This window comes from Patagioenas fasciata, chromosome 4 (assembly GCF_037038585.1).
Source record: "Patagioenas fasciata isolate bPatFas1 chromosome 4, bPatFas1.hap1, whole genome shotgun sequence".
Taxonomy (NCBI): domain Eukaryota; kingdom Metazoa; phylum Chordata; class Aves; order Columbiformes; family Columbidae; genus Patagioenas; species Patagioenas fasciata.
This window is the reverse complement of record NC_092523.1, coordinates 80,318,016-80,336,198: the sequence shown is the minus strand read 5'-3', so window position 1 is coordinate 80,336,198 and position 18,183 is coordinate 80,318,016. Positions and strand designations below refer to the sequence as shown.

General features: G+C 44.7%; 1 protein-coding gene across 7 annotated transcripts in view; it reads left to right on the top strand.

Moving 5' to 3' along the window:
- WRN (WRN RecQ like helicase) overlaps positions 1-18,128 on the top strand; it is a 36,135-nt gene extending 18,007 nt beyond the window's left edge. For 5 of the 7 annotated variants that reach the window (XM_065837660.2, XM_071808280.1, XM_071808279.1 and 2 more), the window contains 21 exons: positions 702-770; positions 1,240-1,322; positions 2,363-2,469; positions 3,173-3,360; positions 4,061-4,238; positions 4,812-4,993; positions 6,175-6,276; positions 6,638-6,727; positions 7,599-7,740; positions 9,367-9,537; positions 9,617-9,711; positions 11,060-11,126; positions 11,272-11,345; positions 11,737-11,818; positions 12,080-12,192; positions 13,061-13,175; positions 14,069-14,194; positions 14,460-14,622; positions 15,657-15,871; positions 16,737-16,808; positions 17,839-18,128. In XM_065837660.2, the coding sequence (XP_065693732.2) occupies positions 702-770; positions 1,240-1,322; positions 2,363-2,469; positions 3,173-3,360; positions 4,061-4,238; positions 4,812-4,993; positions 6,175-6,276; positions 6,638-6,727; positions 7,599-7,740; positions 9,367-9,537; positions 9,617-9,711; positions 11,060-11,126; positions 11,272-11,345; positions 11,737-11,818; positions 12,080-12,192; positions 13,061-13,175; positions 14,069-14,194; positions 14,460-14,622; positions 15,657-15,871; positions 16,737-16,808; positions 17,839-17,961 (2,557 nt within the window). In that variant the 3' untranslated portion in view covers positions 17,962-18,128. Of the gene's footprint in view, positions 1-701; positions 771-1,239; positions 1,323-2,362; positions 2,470-3,172; positions 3,361-4,060; positions 4,239-4,811; positions 4,994-6,174; positions 6,277-6,637; positions 6,728-7,598; positions 7,741-9,366; positions 9,538-9,616; positions 9,712-11,059; positions 11,127-11,271; positions 11,346-11,736; positions 11,819-12,079; positions 12,347-13,060; positions 13,176-14,068; positions 14,195-14,459; positions 14,623-15,656; positions 15,872-16,736; positions 16,809-17,838 lie in introns of those variants that run through there. The other 2 variants (XM_065837661.2, XM_071808282.1) reach the window with 2 other exon arrangements.
- The last annotated feature ends 55 nt before the right edge of the window (positions 18,129-18,183 follow it).

Below are 18,183 nucleotides of genomic sequence, written 5' to 3'. Positions count from 1 at the left end.
AAGGCTGAGGAGAGTGAATTTCTGCAGCCTGATGTGGTTCAGTAATGTGTCCGTCGGTCTGGGTGCAGTTCTGTGAAGAACTGAAACGTGGAGGAAATAGGAGAAGCCATCACAACAACGGGCGGTAGCGAAAATGCACTTAATCACTGAGTTAAGATGACTGGGGCTGTGGTGTCCAGGAACAGGTCAGATATGAAGTGGCTGAGTTGGTGTGACTGTTGAATCTGTTGTTAAAAAGCAGCCGCCTGGTTGGAAATGAGCAGATGCAGCCAGCAGCTCACAAAAGATCAAAAGGTAAGGCCAAGAAATTGGAAGCCGGTAAGGCTTAGATCCAAATGTCATGAGCTGCCTGAGGTAATAACTGAAGAAAACACAGCATTTTCTATTTTTTTGGATGTGTTCATAATAAACTCGTCTCTTGGGCAAGGAAAATGATCTAAATTTCTCTGATTCCTTGTTGTGCTAGTGAAGCCTGTGTGTGGGGAACAGCTGGAGGGCAAGTGCAAGAGTGTTTGGGTGACAGCAATAGACACTGACAACTCTGGTTTGTTGAGCAAGTTCCCTGCAAAGATCCTTGGAAGAGCGAAGTCTCTGTCCCTGCAGCCTGAATTCCTTTTGCAGAGTGCTGGCGCAGGCTGAGCACCAAGGCAGAAAGCGTTGAGTAAATGTGTTGATGACTCTGCTGTTTTCCTTTCTGGCAGGACGTCAGGAGTTCCAGCTTGCTTTCTTGGTTCGGCTCAGTCACAAAACATCAAAGAATGCATCAAAGCGTGAGTACTGGCTTGGCGTTCGGGGGCTGCGGGTTCTGCCGTAGCTGTGAGGGGAAGGACATTTCCCTCATCCGTCGCTGCTGAACCTCCGGTTTGCGGCTCAGACCTGGAACCTGTCAGTCGGATGTTGCCCGTGTTCACCCCGGGGAGATGGGGATTGTTGGCTCCACTTTGTTGTGATCCGTACAGGATTTCACGTGGGTCTTAGAAGTCTGTTTGTCACCAGCTCATCACAACTGCCCTTTCTTGTTCTAAATATCAGCTCTTTGCCTTTTCCTGTAGTGCTGTTTACTGCTTTGCTTTGCTGTGGGTCTGGAACGCTTCCTACTGTCTTAATTTGATTCTTACTCCCCATCCAGAAGTCTGTACTTGATCTCAATAACATCTTCTAGACAATAGGAGTTTTGTTTGATGTGGTTGATTTGTCTGGGGATTTTCCTTCCATGATGGTGTATTTTCTTTGTTGCAGGGGTCAGTACAGAGTCGTATATATGACTCCAGAGTTCTGTTCAGGCAACTTAGACTTACTTCAGGATCTTGACCGAACTATTGGTAAGTTAGGGATAAAGTGGTGGATGAGTTTGCAGGCAGCTTACGTTTGTAATTATGCTTAAACTTTAAAAATGCCTGAACATCTTTACCAGTTTCTTATCACTGGTGAGCTTGGAGGCCAGTGTGGAGATTGCCAATAAATTGTCAGACAATGCTGTTACTGCTCAAAAGATAATATATGTGAGTAGTGTCTTTAGCGTGGCCTTGGCATGGGAATGTTGGGTGAGTTACTGAGACAGGAGGTGTGGAAACACTGATCTTCAAATCGCAGGAAGTGGAAGGTGTATCACTGGACAACATTTTGGCCTTTTAAGTGTTCTGATCTCTCTATTTCTCAGAATGTAATGATGAAATTGTTTTGGAACAGTATACTGCATCTTAAACTCTGTTCTCATCAGAGTGATGCAGCTGATGCATCTCGTATTAGGATAAATCCAAGGCACACAAACGCCAAGAATTTAGACTTTTTATTAAGGAGCTGAGTTTCTGGTGCTGAGGGGAAGAAAGCAATTCACATGTCTGCGGCTTCCCTCCAGTTCAGAAAACGTAAGGTTATTTTCCAGGGGCATCTTTGACCCCGTTCACTTCTTCTGGACTCATACATGTCTCATCAGTACAGTTCTGAGCCTCTCAGGCCTTGTTTTACAATCCAGAAGACAGAACCAATGGCATCTGTAATCAGGCTATGTGATTGTTAATGACGTCTGGGAAGGGGGGAAAAGGTCCTGTCAGAGCTATGTGAAGAGTAGGACCTGTTGAGAGGGACATGGAGGTTTGGAGCTTGGAGAAGGAAGCTGGATCTCCGCGTGGTGGTGGGGAGGGCTCTGAAAAGCTCTTCAGCCTTTTACAAAAGAGACAGTTATTAAAACAGGCTTGGGGAGCTGGTGCAACAGAAAGCATCCTGGAAACAGAAATGTAAGCAGATTGGTGCCTTCACGGGACAGCCTGCAACTGAACAGAACGTGATGTGTGTGTGTTGTGACTTCGGGTGCTGCTCTGTTTGCCTTGTTCACGCGTCCATGCGGGTTTTGTGCCCCCAGGGATCACCGTCGTAGCCGTTGATGAAGCTCACTGCATTTCTGAGTGGGGCCACGACTTCCGAAATTCCTTTAGAAGTTTAGGCTCGTTGAAGAGGGCTCTGCCATCGGTGAGGCTTCGATACATTTGGTTTCCAGTATAAGAGAAGGATTTGATATCAATTTATATGGTAGTTTGAAATTTTAATCCTTTGAGGTTGCTTGTTGAGTGTACTGAGCGCGCTGGTTTGGAGTTCATGCAGTCCCTGTCAGGTCAATGACTTTTGTGGGTTTTTCTTCTAAATGTGTTGAGGACATTCTGAACCTGGACTACCAGAAACTTGTGAAAATTAGACATTGAGTCTCTGTGCTGTGGATGATGACCCAAAGCTTCTGGTTCAACTCTGAGGGGTTTTTATGTCTTTAAACTGGCTGTCTGGTCAGAGCAAGCAGCTGTAGTCTCCAGACGGTCCTCAGGGATTTATTGCGTAAGCTCCACAGTTTAGCCCTGCACTTTAGATCCTCTCCTTGGAAGTTTTGTCCAACTTTTCCTAATTTTAGCCAACAGTGACAGAAAATCACTGTAGGCTTGAAGATGTAATCAGACAAAACACGCATTCAGAATAAAGCCCTGTGTTTTAAGTGTGGTGTCCCTCTCTATTCTTGTGAACAGTGTAAGCTCTAGGAAGGTAAACATAAACTCTGTGTAGCAAATAGCTGAGCTGACTCAGTGATCATAAACAGATAAAAGCCCCGTTGTGGTTTTGCCTCACGGTTTCTTATGGTTCAAAGAAAAAATCCGTGATGTCTCAGATATTTTGTTTGTCAGTGTAGGTCCCCATTGTGGCTCTAACGGCAACTGCAAGTCCGTCCATCAGGGAAGACATCGTCAAGTGCCTGAACCTGGGGAACCCCCAGGTCACCTGTACCAGTTTTGACAGACCTAACCTGTACTTAGAGGTTGGACGGCAGAGTGGCGATATCCTCAGGGATTTGAAGCAGTTTCTTACTCGGAAAGGAAGGTAGGGCTTTAAGCCTGATTTTGTCGATACCTCAGATACAGGTGTTGCTCACGTAAGGCTCTCCAGGTTGGTCTGACCCTCGGAGGACCTGCTGGCATTGTAGCAATTCTGATCATGATGATGGATTGGCCAGTGAGTAACTTTACAAAAGGTAGTGTATAAAATGTGCATGGATCCATTAAAAGTTTAAGATATTAACAAGTTTTTTTAAAATAAATCTAATGTGAGCAGAGTTATGGTCCTTTTCTGTGAGCAGACCCAGTGGTGTATCCAAGGGGATGGGTTTCCTACCCCTTTCCTCTCCTTGTTGCAAGCTACAATGTGTGCATCTACAGCACCGTACACTATTTTTTCATCTCTCATTTATACCTTGTTGGATAAATTTGGACCTTGCAAAAGCGACAGCTGTTAAAGTACATTTCCTGGTGACTTTAAGGAAATGGGGAGGCCTTATCCTGCTGCTTCTATATGGACAAAAATCGTATGTTTTGCAAGAGAAACCTATGAGCACCAAGTGACTCCCCAGTCCCTTTTTCCACACAACTGGTGTACAAGTGGACCAGTTAAAATTTTTTTGAATCCATAAGTCCTCAAGAAGTTGAACTGTTGGAAAAGCTGTGTTGCCTTTTCCATGAATTTCAATAGGAATCTTTGCGCCAGGGTTTCTTCTGCTGTCTTTACACATTGCTGTCATTTATAGCAGTTCTGCCTACGCGTTTGAAGGCCCCACTATCATCTACTGCCCGTCAAGAAAAGCCACGGAACAGGTTGTGTCCGAGTTGATGAAGCTGAAGGTGGCCTGCGGCACGTACCATGCGGGCATGGGAATCAAACAGAGGAGGGACACCCATCAGCAGTTCATGAGGGATGAAATTCAGGTGTGTGGGAAACTAAGTCTGCTTGTTCTTGTTTCATAATTGTGGAGTCTCTGGATATATCAGCATGTTTCCCATTTGCCCTGTCTCCAGTTCTGGGCAAAGAAATTGCTGCTCAGTGTTGGCAGTGAAAAGATTTCCTGGTTTGTTTCAAATCTCTTTAGCAAGTCTCTTAAATACATCGCATCTGAGGAAAATTGTGGTAGCTGGAACAAAACCATCTCAAATTCCATGAGCTGCTTTCTTCCTGCAGCTGAGCAGAGGAAGAGTTAAGCTGTGACTGCTTGTGTTCCTCTTCACAACAGCTTTTGTGCCCTCTATTTGAGGATAACTGCTTGAAGACACTCAAGCGTTCTCCACAACACATCATGGCTCTCACATTTATGAACCTCTTTTTGTGCTCTGACCAGAATCAGACATTTTTACCACCAGGGCTGCAGAAGCAGAGTTTGAAGCTGGTTTATCCAGGCTGGACCTGGAGCCCCTAGCAAAAGGTTGTTATAGCTGCTTCAGCATTAATCCAGCATGTTCTTGATGCTCAATTCAAAACATTCCCATGTGGTTCCTGTTTTGCAGTGTGTTGTGGCTACAGTGGCGTTTGGAATGGGCATCAACAAAGCAGATATCCGCATGGTTATTCATTACGGTGCCCCAAAGGAGATGGAATCCTATTATCAAGAGATCGGGAGAGCTGGGCGTGATGGGCTTCCTGCTTCTTGTCACGTCCTGTGGACTGGAGCGGACTTGACCTTCAACAGGTAAATAGCTGGAAACAGCTGTTTGGACATGGATAGGCCAAATATAGCAAAAGGAGCAGGGTGGGTTTGGTTGAAAATGCAGTGGGTTTGTCAGAAAGGCCTTGAGTACTTTCCTGCGTAACCACAGCACGGAGTCCTCTGTGCTTTTTCTGGGAGATAATGCACAGGTACCCTCATGTTGAGCTTGTCCTTGTTCCAGTTCTGCCTCCTCAAGATTTCTTGTAAGGTGGGCAGTGACAAAACCTGGTCGCTTGTCTTGTAAATCACCTGCCCTGTTTTTAGACCTGTCTAACCTGGTTTTGGACCCATCATCACCCTTTAAGAGTGCAGATACTGTAGAATTACTTGGTTTGTGTCCTTTATCTGGATGTCTAAATGAAAACTTTTGTTTCCTTTTTGATGGCAGAGTCCCTATCATACAGGTGATGACTTGAGTCATCAGGTGGCCAGAGCCTGTGAAACTATCCACTTCCAGGCAGGAATACCAACTTGTTTTGCTCACTTTTGAGCTGGAAAGGGTGTAGCTGTGTTCATGTGGAGCCCGACACCCGCAGAAAGGGCTGGTTTTCCATGCTGGGTGGCACGGGGAGGTTAGTGCTGACGGTGCCTCTGGTTTGGCTTGTGCGGCAGCGCCGAGCGGGTGCTCCCTGCATCCATCGCATCCTCCCATGCTGTCTCCTCAGCTGGATGCTTCCAGTGGTGAATATAACGGATATTAAATCAGGCCACGGGTAGACGTGCCCTAACACGCCGCCACTGAGTTTCCTGAAAGAAGGGTGATATCCTAATTGATTTTGTGAGGTGGCAGTGGTGAGAGCTTGACTGAGAATGGGGACTGAGGGCAACTGCCTTTCCCAGTGCTCTGCGCCTTGTGCCGTGGATGTCTGCAGCTCAGGAGCTCGTGGGGTTGGAAGCAGCTCTCTCTACCTCGGTCTGTCCTGTTTAGAGTTATCTTTAAATTCAGAAGAGCATGATATGGTGCTGTTATGAGTTTGCCCCATGCCACAAGGATCAAGTTTATGGAAAACAGGTGTGCATTTGGGTTTAGTTTTAGACAAATATCCTATTATTTGTTTCTGCTGGACTTGCCTGAGGCAGCTGTCTGGCGTTTCAGTTTTGGTGTAGGACAGGGGAACACTGGTCCGTATTTAAGGTGCTTAACTGTTTCTTTTGTTGGACAGACATCTTCTCAGTGAGATACGCAATGAAAAGTTCCGCTTGTACAAACTGAAGATGTTGGCAAAAATAGAGACCTACCTTGTGTCGAACGGCTGCCGGAGGAAGTGAGTGCTGCCTTGCCTTCCGTGTTTTATGGGACCTCAGTCAGCTTCAGTAAGAGCTGTTGTGACCTCATAACAACTGCCGGTTGTGACCAGAAGGCTCCTTTTACTCCAAGTGTGGTGTTCTGCATTTAAACGGCAGTATAAAGAAATAAGGCCTTCAGCATTTTTATATTAATACATACATCAAGTGTTGCTTATTTACTATTAAAAAAATAAACTTCCCTTTCTTTAGAGGAATCGAGGCCAAATAATTGGTTCCCCAGGGAATTAATTAACAATACTGATTTCAACTCTATTTTCTGCAAGGAATTTTGTGTAAATTCTCAGTCTTTAATTTAATTCCCTGCATTCCCTTGGGTAGAATCATCCTGTCTCATTTTGAAGACAAACAGCTTCGGAAGGTCTCCGGCATCACGGGCACAGAAGAATGCTGCGATAATTGCAGGTCCAGGTAAGCTTTCTTCCCTAAAGACGGATGCAGGAGCTCGTGTTCTCTCAGGCTGACTACAAGGCAAATTGTCTGAAAGAATTGACTCCTTATGCATCTGGTTTTAGCAGCTGGTATGAGTAGAAACACCTCCGTCGCTCTTACACGCTTTCCCTAGAGTTACAGCAAATGATTCCTTGTTCTTGCTCATAGCCTGATGCTTCCTGATCGAAGATGAAGTGTTTACTTGTGTTGCTTTCAGCAAAGATGTTATTGATTCCGCTACGTTTCCTTCATGCTCAAGGACTAAGAAATTGTTGTCTGGCTTCTACTAAAACTAATCAATAAGATAATTTTGTGAGATCATAATTTGTTGTGCTGGTCAGGAGTCACGTAGTGAAATTGTGGTGCAGAACTGGAATCCCCTGGAATAGATCATGCTTTATCTCCTCCTTTGAAGCGATTTGTGCCAGTAGTTTTTGTAAGGTCTCCCCATCACGGATATGTGCAATAACAAACCTAGGAAGTCTTTATGGGGCTGCTCTTTCTTTCTGCGTTTTTTCCTTTGAGTGTTTATTTAACAAAAAGACAAAAGCCCCTGTTGTTAGGTACAACTGAAGAAATGTGCTGGATGCCTAAACCAGACCAGATATTCAAATAGTAAATTCAGAAGATGGCAGAGACAATGCGATGTCACACTGAGCACCATGAAGAATGGCTTAGTGTTGTGCAGCTGTCATAACCACATGTGATTTGGACTTTAGCTTGGTGTCATGTTTATATCAATAACTTAAAGTGTATTTTATTAAACTGCCGCTTGCTAAGCAGCGTTTGAATGAAGGGTGAGGGCACTTGATTTCTATGGTGTTCAACTTGTTTTCTTTGTGCCTTGCAGAGCTGCTGGCTTTGCAGGCTCCAGCGGCTCGGAGGGCGCTTTGCAGGACTTTGGGAAGCAGGCGCATCAGCTGCTGTCTGCGGTGAGCGCCCTGGAGGAGAAGTTCGGAACCAGGGTTCCCATCTTGTTTCTCCGAGGATCTGTAAGTGCAAGTGAAAATGTTTTGAATGTGTTCTGAGAGTGGAGGGACTGTTAGTATTCATCTTCATTGTTTTACCGAACAATACATTCACATAGATGTATACTTAGTACCAAGTGGGGGGTTTTTGTGTGAATATATTCTGAAAGGAATAGCCTTTTCAGAATGAAGAATACACTTATTTGCTTGATAATCCATTGGTTTATGTTTGAATAAAGTAAATGATGGCTTGTGTTCTGGCTTAGTGCTGCTGGCTGACTTGGAGTGAGACAGCAAGTAGGACCCTAGAGTGAATATAAATGTGAATGTAAATGATTCATATGTGTCTTCATATACGTGCATTTGAAATACTAGGGGAGAAACTCACTAGAAATACAGGAATAAGAACAGAATCACGTATGTTTACAGTGTAGGAAAATCCTCACCTGGAGCACTTGATCAAACTGGGTGAATGGTATCCCGCTTTTCCTTTAAGAAAGAAGGTTGCTAATAGTCACACAAGTGTGTGTCTAGGGGAGAAATATATCGCTAAAGATTTTAAGGTAGTCTTGATTGTTAATTTATTAAACATCACTGGGAGAAGTGAAGATCATGTCGTATTTTTGCTGCAAATACAGAATAACATTTTAGTCCTTAGGCAAATACTTGTATCTTTCCCCAGAGGAGAGAGATTCAGCAACTCTACAAATAACAGGGTTTGAAGCCTGAATCCTCTGACTTCAGATTCTAGCAAGAAATTGCAACTTCTTTCTAAGATGCTTTCAGCTATGAGCACTTGATTCCCTCTTACATCCCTGATTCAGAAGTCATTGACCTTACAGGTTTATGCTGAGAGTTTCTTTCCTTGTGAAAGGGGCTCAAGCCCATTGTGGGGAGGGGGGATGTTGAGAACCCATCAGACAGGAGCTCATCTGCTTTTTTTAAGAGTCCTGAACCATTGGTGAGAGATGAGTAAAGCAGCAACTTTTAAAAACAAGAACGAAATACATTTTTCTTTTAAAAAAGCAAGCAGAAAACACTTAGTAATGAGGGAGGAGTAGAGGAGACATCTGCAGTGAGCTTCCTTCTGGGATTTAAACAGGACTTATGCATTTATTTTTTCTTTAGTAGGCTCTTAATAATGAAAACCAGAAGGGGTAACTGCTTCTGTTTGAGCTCCTGCAATGTCAAATGGACTGAACTGATGGAATACGCCTGCAGTAGATGGCACGGCTGCTGGGGACAGCTGGGTTGTCCCCACAGCCTCCCCGTGTGCCATGGGAGGTGTTGGAACCGTTGTGTGCCCCGAGCCTTTGTGTGTCTGGGGTCTCGCTGTGAAATAGAACTGTGATCTCATCCCAGCTACAGCAGTAAGCGCAGGATTGGGTTAAGAGAGGCGAAACTGCTCTTCAGGTGATGTGAGCGAGGGAACAACCATGGTTTATCGTTGAGCTGTGGTTATTGTGCTGGATGTTGTGTACAACTGTATAAAACACTTTGGTTTCTGACTCTTCTAGAGAAAAGTTCTTCAGTGGGGAAACGTTCTTGAGGATGTGCTCCTGTTAGCTCAGGTTTTTGTTATATTGGTTATGTTGGAGATTCCCTTCCAGAAGGCCTGGAGAGGTCTGACCCATCCGTCCGTCGTTTCAGAGCTCGCAGCGGCTGCCGGAGCGGTTCCGCCGGCACCCCCTCTTCGGCAGCGGCAGGGACTGGCCCGAGAGCTGGTGGAGGCTGCTCAGCCAGCAGCTGATACTGGAAGGGTTCCTCAAAGAAGTCTCTGGGTGGGGCAAGTTTGCAACCACGTGTGCGCTTACCCAGAAGGTACGTGTCGGCGTGAAACCGCTCCTCGAGGATTCCCCTGAGTCGTCTACAGCGAAGCCATGTGGTTTATTTATTACAGGCTAGAAATTGGCTGTTAAAAGCTGGATCTGACTCAAATCCAAGTCTTCTATTACAGTCCAGTGAAGACCTTAATCTGCAGAAGCCTCCTAGAAGGTAATTGTAGTGCATGGCTTCCCTTGAGTGTATTTTTTATGAATTTATCATCTGATGCCCAGTTTCTGAAGATGTCTGGGGTGGACAGGACATTTCCACACCTGATTTTTTTTCTAGCCAAAGCTTCCTTTCAGGTGATATTATAATAATTTGAAGAAGCCAGTGGGAGTGCTGGATGGGCACCTCTTGGCTGCCGGTGTGTTAGGTGACCTGTGTTCTCCAGCTTCTGTCTGCCAGTGCTTCATCACGGAGCTCTTTGGAGCTAATTGAGCAGTTCTGTGATTTAGGAAGGTTACAGGGGAGATGTATGTTGGAGAAATCTCTTCCTGGCCTCCGCAGCTAAAACTGGTCACACAGTTTGTGTCCATCAGTGGTTCTGGGTAGCATGGAAGGGTGTTGTGGAAATGCATCCTCCTGGGTGAAGCTGTCAGCTGAAGACAAGACTGTTAGAGGAAAATCCATTGAGACTTAGTTCTTTCTAATGCTGATGAGTTAAGTGTGGCACTTGGAATAGAGCAACTAGTGACTTGTCTTCCCAATTGTGCACTTGGCCTACTTTTTATTAAAACTTAAGCATTTCTGTTTGAGTCTTTGTTAGTAATAAGAATTGGTTCAACACAGAGTTTATAGCTCCAAGAAAATAATTTGGGAGTTAGGCTTGCAGTCTCTCGCTTCTGGTTCTATTTAATGAAGGGTGTGGGGTTGCCCTGCACACACCATCGTTCTGCTCATTTCTTTTGAGGTGAAAGATGAACTAGAGGTTGCTGACGGATCACCATGGCAAGAAATAATATCACAGGAAAGCTTTCTTCGGTCTTGGCCTTCAGATGCCTGCTCTGGTGTCTCGGTTGTCGTTACCTGATATACTTATTTTTTTAGTTACACAAAGCACTATATATATACTTTTTGCCTTCTAGTATTGTGCTGTTGTGGCTCTTGCAGCTGCTGTCCACAGGTATTCTGGAAGAAATAAGATACTGCTTAGTATCAGTGAGCAGCAGTGGAAGCTGGATGCGCAGTGCAAACCTGAAAGCTTGTAGTTGATTTTCTTCAGAAATGGGATCTTTAAAATTCTTTAAACAACGTTGTCACAAAAATTCCATTTTTGTCACCCAGATCTTTGCGTTCCATAACACAAGATCTTTGTTCCTTGCTCAGGCTTTGGTATCAACAGGCTTTGAGGTCGTCACAATTTTCACTGAGAATTATGATTCCAATTAAAAAATAAGAACTATGGCTGAAGATATCCTTGTAGCAAGTTCAGTTTGCTTAGCAGAATGTTATTTTGAGGATAGCCGTGTCGCTGTGCAAATGACTCTGGGTTAAGATGTGATGGATTTGCTTGCAGCGGCAGAGCTTTCCCCGCGCTCTCGACGCAGCGCTCCCCGGACACCAAGGGCTCTCCGGTCAAGCAGGTGGGTACCAGAACAGCCCCTCTTATTGCTTTGAGAAAATATATCTTGCGAGTGTATCGTGGTGTCACAAATTAATGTTTTGCTGCTCATTGCAAATTGAAGGGAGAGAGTGATAAATCAGCATTTGTTTTTTTGTTTCTTACAGCTGTCTCTGTTTGAAATGTTTTCATATGAGGGAAAAGGTAAAAGTCCTTCAAGAGGCAATAACACACTTAACAGGTACAGTATTCTAAATGAAAACAGAATTACCTGATTTTGACTGTGTTAATGGGATACTGTTTGTAGGATGACCCTTAAAACCATTATTCCTTTGCAAAGTGGCCATAAAAACGTTTAATATATTGAACAATGAAAAAGAGAAGTGCTTAGAACTGCTGTACACTGCGTTGTATTTCAAAACATTGAACTATTACAACATTGAACAGGCTTTGTGGAATCTGGCAAGTTGCATTAACATTCAGTACACTTAATGTGTCGCAGGCAAAGAAAGCTTTAATAGCTGAGGTACAAACTTTCTCGCTGGTGTTACTTCAAATTCAATAGCTTATCTGCTCACAGAGATTGTGGTATAATCACAGCAGTCTAATCAGAGGTAAATGTTTCTCATTAGGGTTCCAGAGCACTTGCGGGTGAAATCTTCTCCTTTGAAGCCCCCAGAATCTGCTGTTTCATCCCGAGAAAAAGAACTAGAGGTAAGTTACTGGGAGAGGGAGGATATCGAACTGCAGCCCCCAGCCCTCCCGGGGTGCAGCAGCCGCCTTGGGCAGCTCTCAATAGCACAAACATCTTGGGAAGAGGAGCCCTAGAAGAGAATTTCAAGGTGTTCAGATGAATTAATGGATCGCAGGCTTTTTGTATGTTAGTAGAAAGACAAGGGAAGCTACAACTTTCCCTCATGTACTAATTATACCTGTGTGAGGTTAATTATGAGAATTGGGCGTTCTCCTTCACAGACTGCTCTGTATGGCAAGCTGCTGACTGCTAGACAGAAGGTAGCTAATGAGAGGGAAATTCCTCCAGCTGTCTTGGCAACCAATAAGATCCTGGTGGACATGGCCCGAATAAGGTAAATCCAGCATGCGGACGTGTTGTGCGAACTGAAGAGCTAAGTCACAAACCCATTTTCTGCTGTTCCTGGCTGTGTGTTGCTTGTTGGGAAAGGAGCTGCTCTTTTCCTGAGGATCTTCATTTGCACCAATACCCTTGTAGACCACTGACTGCTGTAAGTTAAATAGTTACTGACATCAGACTTGCTTCTTCATTCTGTTTTTGATTAAAAACCCCCAGATGCCCAACCTGCATGTGCCTGTAACCCAACCTCCTGTCAGGCTGATCAGTCTAAGGGGGAGGGTGCATGTTTTCTACCTATCTTTACCTTTCCAACCTCTTTCCAGTGTGGTTTGATCACTTTAGCGTGCCCCTATCTGGGAAGGGTCAGCTACACATCAGGAGCTGTCCCTAACCCTGCATGGCCAGCTCTGTAGCATAAAAGAATAAAAACAATTTACTGTTACCTAAGTATTGAAAGGAGGTGGTGGCAAAAACCACTTCCTGTCATTGTGAGAGCGTTCTGTGGCGCAGCTCAGTGTAATACAGCTCGTGTGCCTTCCCCAGCTACTAAAGCCATTAGGTAGTGCTATTTTGGAATGTATATGTTGCTATTCTGTGGAGGATAACTGGGACTATGTGTTCTTGGCAGGTTAAATAAATAGACATGGTTAACTGAGCCTCCGAAGTATCAAACAGAAAACATGAAGCTTTTACTGCGGTCAAGCTTCATGATACAAAAGGGCAAACACTGAACTTTATTAGTTGTAGACATGACAATGGCACAGGAAAGAAGTCAAGTAATGACTGATGGAGCTGTAGTGCAAGCATTTGTCGTTCACAGACATGTCATGTTCCAACGGCTTTTGTTATTCATCCCAAACCAGGCCTACGACCGTTGAGAATGTGAAGAGAATTGATGGTGTATCAGAAGCAAAATCCACCATGTTGGTCCCTCTCCTGGCTGAGATTAAGGATTTCTGCCAAGCAAATGGTTTGCAGGTACAATTTACTCAAGTGTTTGTTATTGAGAGCTTGTAGCTGGCTGCTGTGAATTGGAGTTGGAGGCCAAAGGGAGAATAAATGTTCCTTCTCCATGATTTATTGCCTCTGAGGGCAGGGCTTTGATTCCTCAGAGTTTCTCCTGAGGAAAGTGGCAGAAGAGCTTAGATTTCCAGCAGTTGGATGTACTCCTGCTTCAGCTGGATTTCTTTTCAGAGTTGATGTTCTTTATCTGTAGAATGGCTGCTCCTGGGTTGCTGTGGCAATAGACAGCACCAAGGAGGGGCCGTGGTGCAGAGATGGGTGCAACTAGGAAGCAGTTTCACTTTCAGGGTCTTAATTGCTATGTAAATCTACAGTTAAAGGGATTTATCAAGTCTGGAAGGCAGGTAGAACAGCAAAACTGTTGGCTGTAATCATTGAGATGACTGAGTCTTTTTGTTTCATTTCAATAAAAGCTATTCCAATCTAGGATTGGAGACCAAAAGTGTTCCTGTTTTTCAAGAAATCTGTGAGCAAAAGATTACAATAAATGAAGGATTTCTTTTGCCCATACTAAAGAGTAGACAGAATGCCACAGTTTGTTCCGATGGAATATTTTCTCATGTAGTAAGCAACAAGCGAGAACTTGTGTTGACCTGGACACTGGTTTTGTGGGGCAGTTTTTTTGCAAACCCCTTGGGCCAACCCTGTGCTTGTTTTAATGAGATGGGAGCATGCGAGTGTTCATTCAGATTCCCTTTTTGCTTTGTTTTTTTGAGCAACACGGATTCTAGGGTCAAAACCAACCTCTTCAGAGATGCATAACCCCATCGCTGCTTTTTCAGAGAACTCCAGATAATGGGAGGATGATCCATTGGTTGTTACTTGTAAATCCTCTTTATCTCTCTTAGCCGGACACATTCCCCCCATCTGGATCTAAAGATGAGAAAGCAGCATCTCCCTGGCGGCAGACAAGAGCCCTCTCTCCCTCAGAGCACGTCACCTATGTCCTGTTCCAAGAGAAGAACCTCTCGGTGGTGAGCTCTGCCTTTCCCTGATGAAAAATGAATGCCTGGGGGATGTTTGGTCTGTAGCTGGGGGATTTAGAATCCTCTCAGATCCTCTGCCTGCTGCTGGGGAGGGGTTGCTGTTTCCTTTGTGGAAGAGATGGGGAGCTTTGCGCTGCTGTGTGCCAGCATTCCCTGGTTTCTGTTTGCGAATGGGAGGTTGCCAGGTTTTGAACTCTTGGTTGTATTTTGGACATTCCTTCTATCTAAGTTCCTTCTGCCTGTGTTTCCCTAGAGCACCATCAGCGAGACCAGGTCTCTGCCTGTTTCGGAGGTCGGCATGCATCTGTTCCAAGCGCTGAAAGCTGGCTACCCGCTGGACCTGCAGCGCGCGGGTTTGACTCCCCACATTCAGCAGACGGTTTCTGATGTTATCCGTAATCCTCCCATCAACTCCGGTGAGCATCGCAGCCCTGACCTGAAGCTTCTCGTAGTAGAGGCGTGTGGGTGAAGGGAACGGAAAACTTGACAGCTCTGCTGCTGCTTTCGGTAGATCCAGTTATTTCGGGGAAGCCTGGCTGTGGTGAGGCAGGGCCTGGCAATGCCAAGGTCATTGCTTTCCTCTCAGGCTTACCTTTTATTAGTAAAGTAAGGCCATCATGATTCATTGAAGAGCAAAGGAGAGTAGCCCTTTATAGATCCTGCCACTATGTTGTTGAAAAGATTCAGGTATCATTATTAAGCCTGTGTTTACTCAAGTTTAAAAAAATCAGCATAGTAAAGTCTTCCCTTAAGTACTGGGATCTACAGCAAATATGCTGAATAAGAGCTGTAGAATTTCCCCAATGAAACTTCTCTGCTGGGTATTTATTTGTTCGTGGTGAGGAGGCAGGATAGTGCAGGAAAAGGATTTTTTTCCTCCTAACGCTGTGTGATGCCACGGGCTGGTTCAGAGGCCGAAGAGAACCATGAGCTGACTGGTGGCTCTGAGAAAGAGTGCCCTGAAGTTTAGTCTTGGCCTAGTAGCTTAACTTAATCTTCTGAGTTGTTTGCTTTGTTACTCTTGCCCTGTTGTGGATGAATGCGTCTGCTCAGCAGCAGTTCCAGGCCCAGCCAGACCCCGTTTGCTCTCTGAAGTTCCTGCTCTGCCGGTTTCTGTAGCAGCATAGCAGAAAGCAGGCGGCTTTTCAACCGGAGCTGCCTCAGGAGAAAATAGTCCATGGCACCAGTGAGAGGCAGGCAATTCTGATGTTATTCAGTCTAAATATCTGAGGACAGCAAGATTGTTTGAGTGTGAATGAGGTGGGGATTTATCCCATGAGCTTGTATGTTTTCCTATGAATAGACCCCTATGTCTCATTTTTTAGCCTTTTCTATCCCTTAATCTATCCTATGCTTTAATGAGGGGCAGCTGATGTCTTATAGAACATAAGAAAGCTGAATACTGAGCAAGCAGACTTAAAAATAATGCTGTGTTTATATTTTTTCCAAGACACCACCAAAATTCAAGCAATTAGAAAGCTTGTTCCTGCAAGTATCGACCTGTATCTCATCAGGATGACCATTGCGTTATTGGAGAAAGATAACAGAAATAAGTCTCGGGATGGCTCAAGTGTCAAAAAGAAGTTGGTGTGGTCAGATGGGCAGCAGGGAAAGACGGGAGCAGATCGAGCAAGCGGGGAAGATGCCTCGTGGAATGAAACAAAGGTGGGTAAAAGAAGATGTAAAAAGCTGTTTTTGTTTCATTTTTGTAGGAGCAGACTGAAAGATCTTTCATGACGCTGCTGTTTCCAGTGGTGTGTAGTGTTTGTTTTCCCAATCCACCTTTCCCTCAGCCTTGAGTGGGTCTGTGCCTCCCTCTGCTCTGAGAGGGATGCTCGGAGCAGAACCAGAGGGTTCCTCTTGCAAAATTTCACCCTAGGAAGGGGCTGCCCCTGCGCAGCCTGGCTGTGCTGTTAAACACATCCCTGCAGCTCATCTGTGGGACTCTCTGCCTGTCTCTGCCCCTGGGGGTCCACGGCTGCAGGACCATCACAACTACAGTTTAGTAGTGGCCTCAGAATAGGGTTGAAGATCTTCTGCTGTCCAGCCCTTCGGGAGGTGATCCCTGGTCAAATCCTGGTTTTACAGTATGTGTGGCAGTGGAGGAAACAGCTGAAATTCAAAGTTCTCGCCAATTGCTTTAACTTTGGCTCAGACAATTCTTCAAGCCTTGCCGTTTTGCCGAGTTGGTGGTGGCTTCCATCGCTGCGTGTTCTCTGGTTTTGCAATGTTTCTGACCCGCCTTGCCCCTGCAGTTGTCCATCTGGCAGTCCACTTGCATGAGTTCTGATGGCACTTTTTTCTGCTGCTGTTGGCTGCTGGAATAAATAAGAGGAGTGACATGCTACTAGAAATTAGATAACTCTTAAATGTGTAGACTGCAAATTCAGAAGCTAATAGAAATAGTCATCATTGACTTTGCCTTCAGAAGGTACACTGGTTCCAACAACTCCCTGTAGCAAACAGCTTTTAAGACTGCTAATGAATGTTTGTGGATTTTAACAACCTTATGTTTCTGTTGCTTTTACAGGGTAATTCAATCCACCCAACATTGGAGGAAGGAGCTGAGAAAATGCATCTGCAAACAGGGCCTTCAGCTTTGGTAAACCACTGTTCTCACTGCAATAAAGCATGGGGTAACCTCATTAATGAGGCTGTCGGTAATACTGAGATGTCATTGATCCGCAAGTCTCAGCTTGGTTGTTCCAACTTATAGTAACGCCTGCTGGCTGTAGGAATAACAAATTAATTCCTCTGTGCCCACTAATTCATTTTTAACTGACACCATTGCTGTAAAAACACGCTTGGAAACACAGCGTTTAGGAGTCAGAAGCAAGGATTTGAAGTTCTCAGAGCCTCTGGGGTGAAATATTTTCTATTAAAAAAAAAAGCCAGAGTACTGGTTCCATTGTTTGAAATGGATGTTTCACCACAAAAAGAAAAAAAATCATAAGTCAAGTGGGTAAGAAACATTGATCTCAGTAAGCAGTGATGTTGAAACTTCATAAATACAGACTCATTTACTTAAAGTGAAAAAACCAGCCTCAAAACACAGGATTCCTGCAGAATCAGGTCTGTGCAGGTGTTAATGCTGTGGTAGATCTACCAGTGGCTTCCCTCCTGTCCTGTGGGGTTGTAGTCTCTACTGTATCATTTTCAGAGGCTGCTTGGCTGCCTTTGCTCTTGGAGATACAGGATTGGGTGAGTTTGGATGCTGGTGGTGTCAAGGATATATATGTTTGAAGAAACACAAGCTGTGCCAGTGTACATACAGCATTTTGTCTGTGACCAGCACTCCTTGCTGTACAACTTGCTGCAGTTTGCAGCTGGATATTTAGATGAGGGCAAAACACGATGCGCACAAGTGGTTATTCATGGTCCAGGCAGCTGATCCACATGCCTGAAGCGAAGGTGCTGTGCTGTTTAAGGGTTACGCCTACCTATCTTAAGATGTTATAAAATGATCTGTTTGGTTGCTGGTGTGTTCTGTCACTGGTCACACAGAGGGGGTGCAGGTCTAGGTGTTGTTTTGCCAGCTGCTGTTGTGATTTTGAGGGGCAGAGCTGTATATCTGTCAATACTTTGCTCTTTCTATATTGTATTTAAAATAATCTTTAATTTTCTTGTTCTAGAGCTCGCATCCACCTTGTAAAAGAAAGGTACCAGAATGGTTTGGAACCACAGCAGTGCCTGTTGTACCCCCCGCCCAGACCAAGAAACCCAAAGCAGACACAAGAAAAGGGATTTTTAACTGAACATAGAACCACAGCTTTATTTTACTCGTCTTCCTACTCTTAAAGCCTTATTTCCTTTTTTTACTCGTGCTGCCTCTCACCTTCCTTTAGAGGAGGCAGATAAATGACTTTTCACTGTGTGAAACTTATTAGTATTAAAAAATAAAACTAAATTACTACTGAAAAAATGAGTGTTGTGTTGATTTGGAGGCTCAGGCCTGCGGGCCGGTTGCCACGGCAACC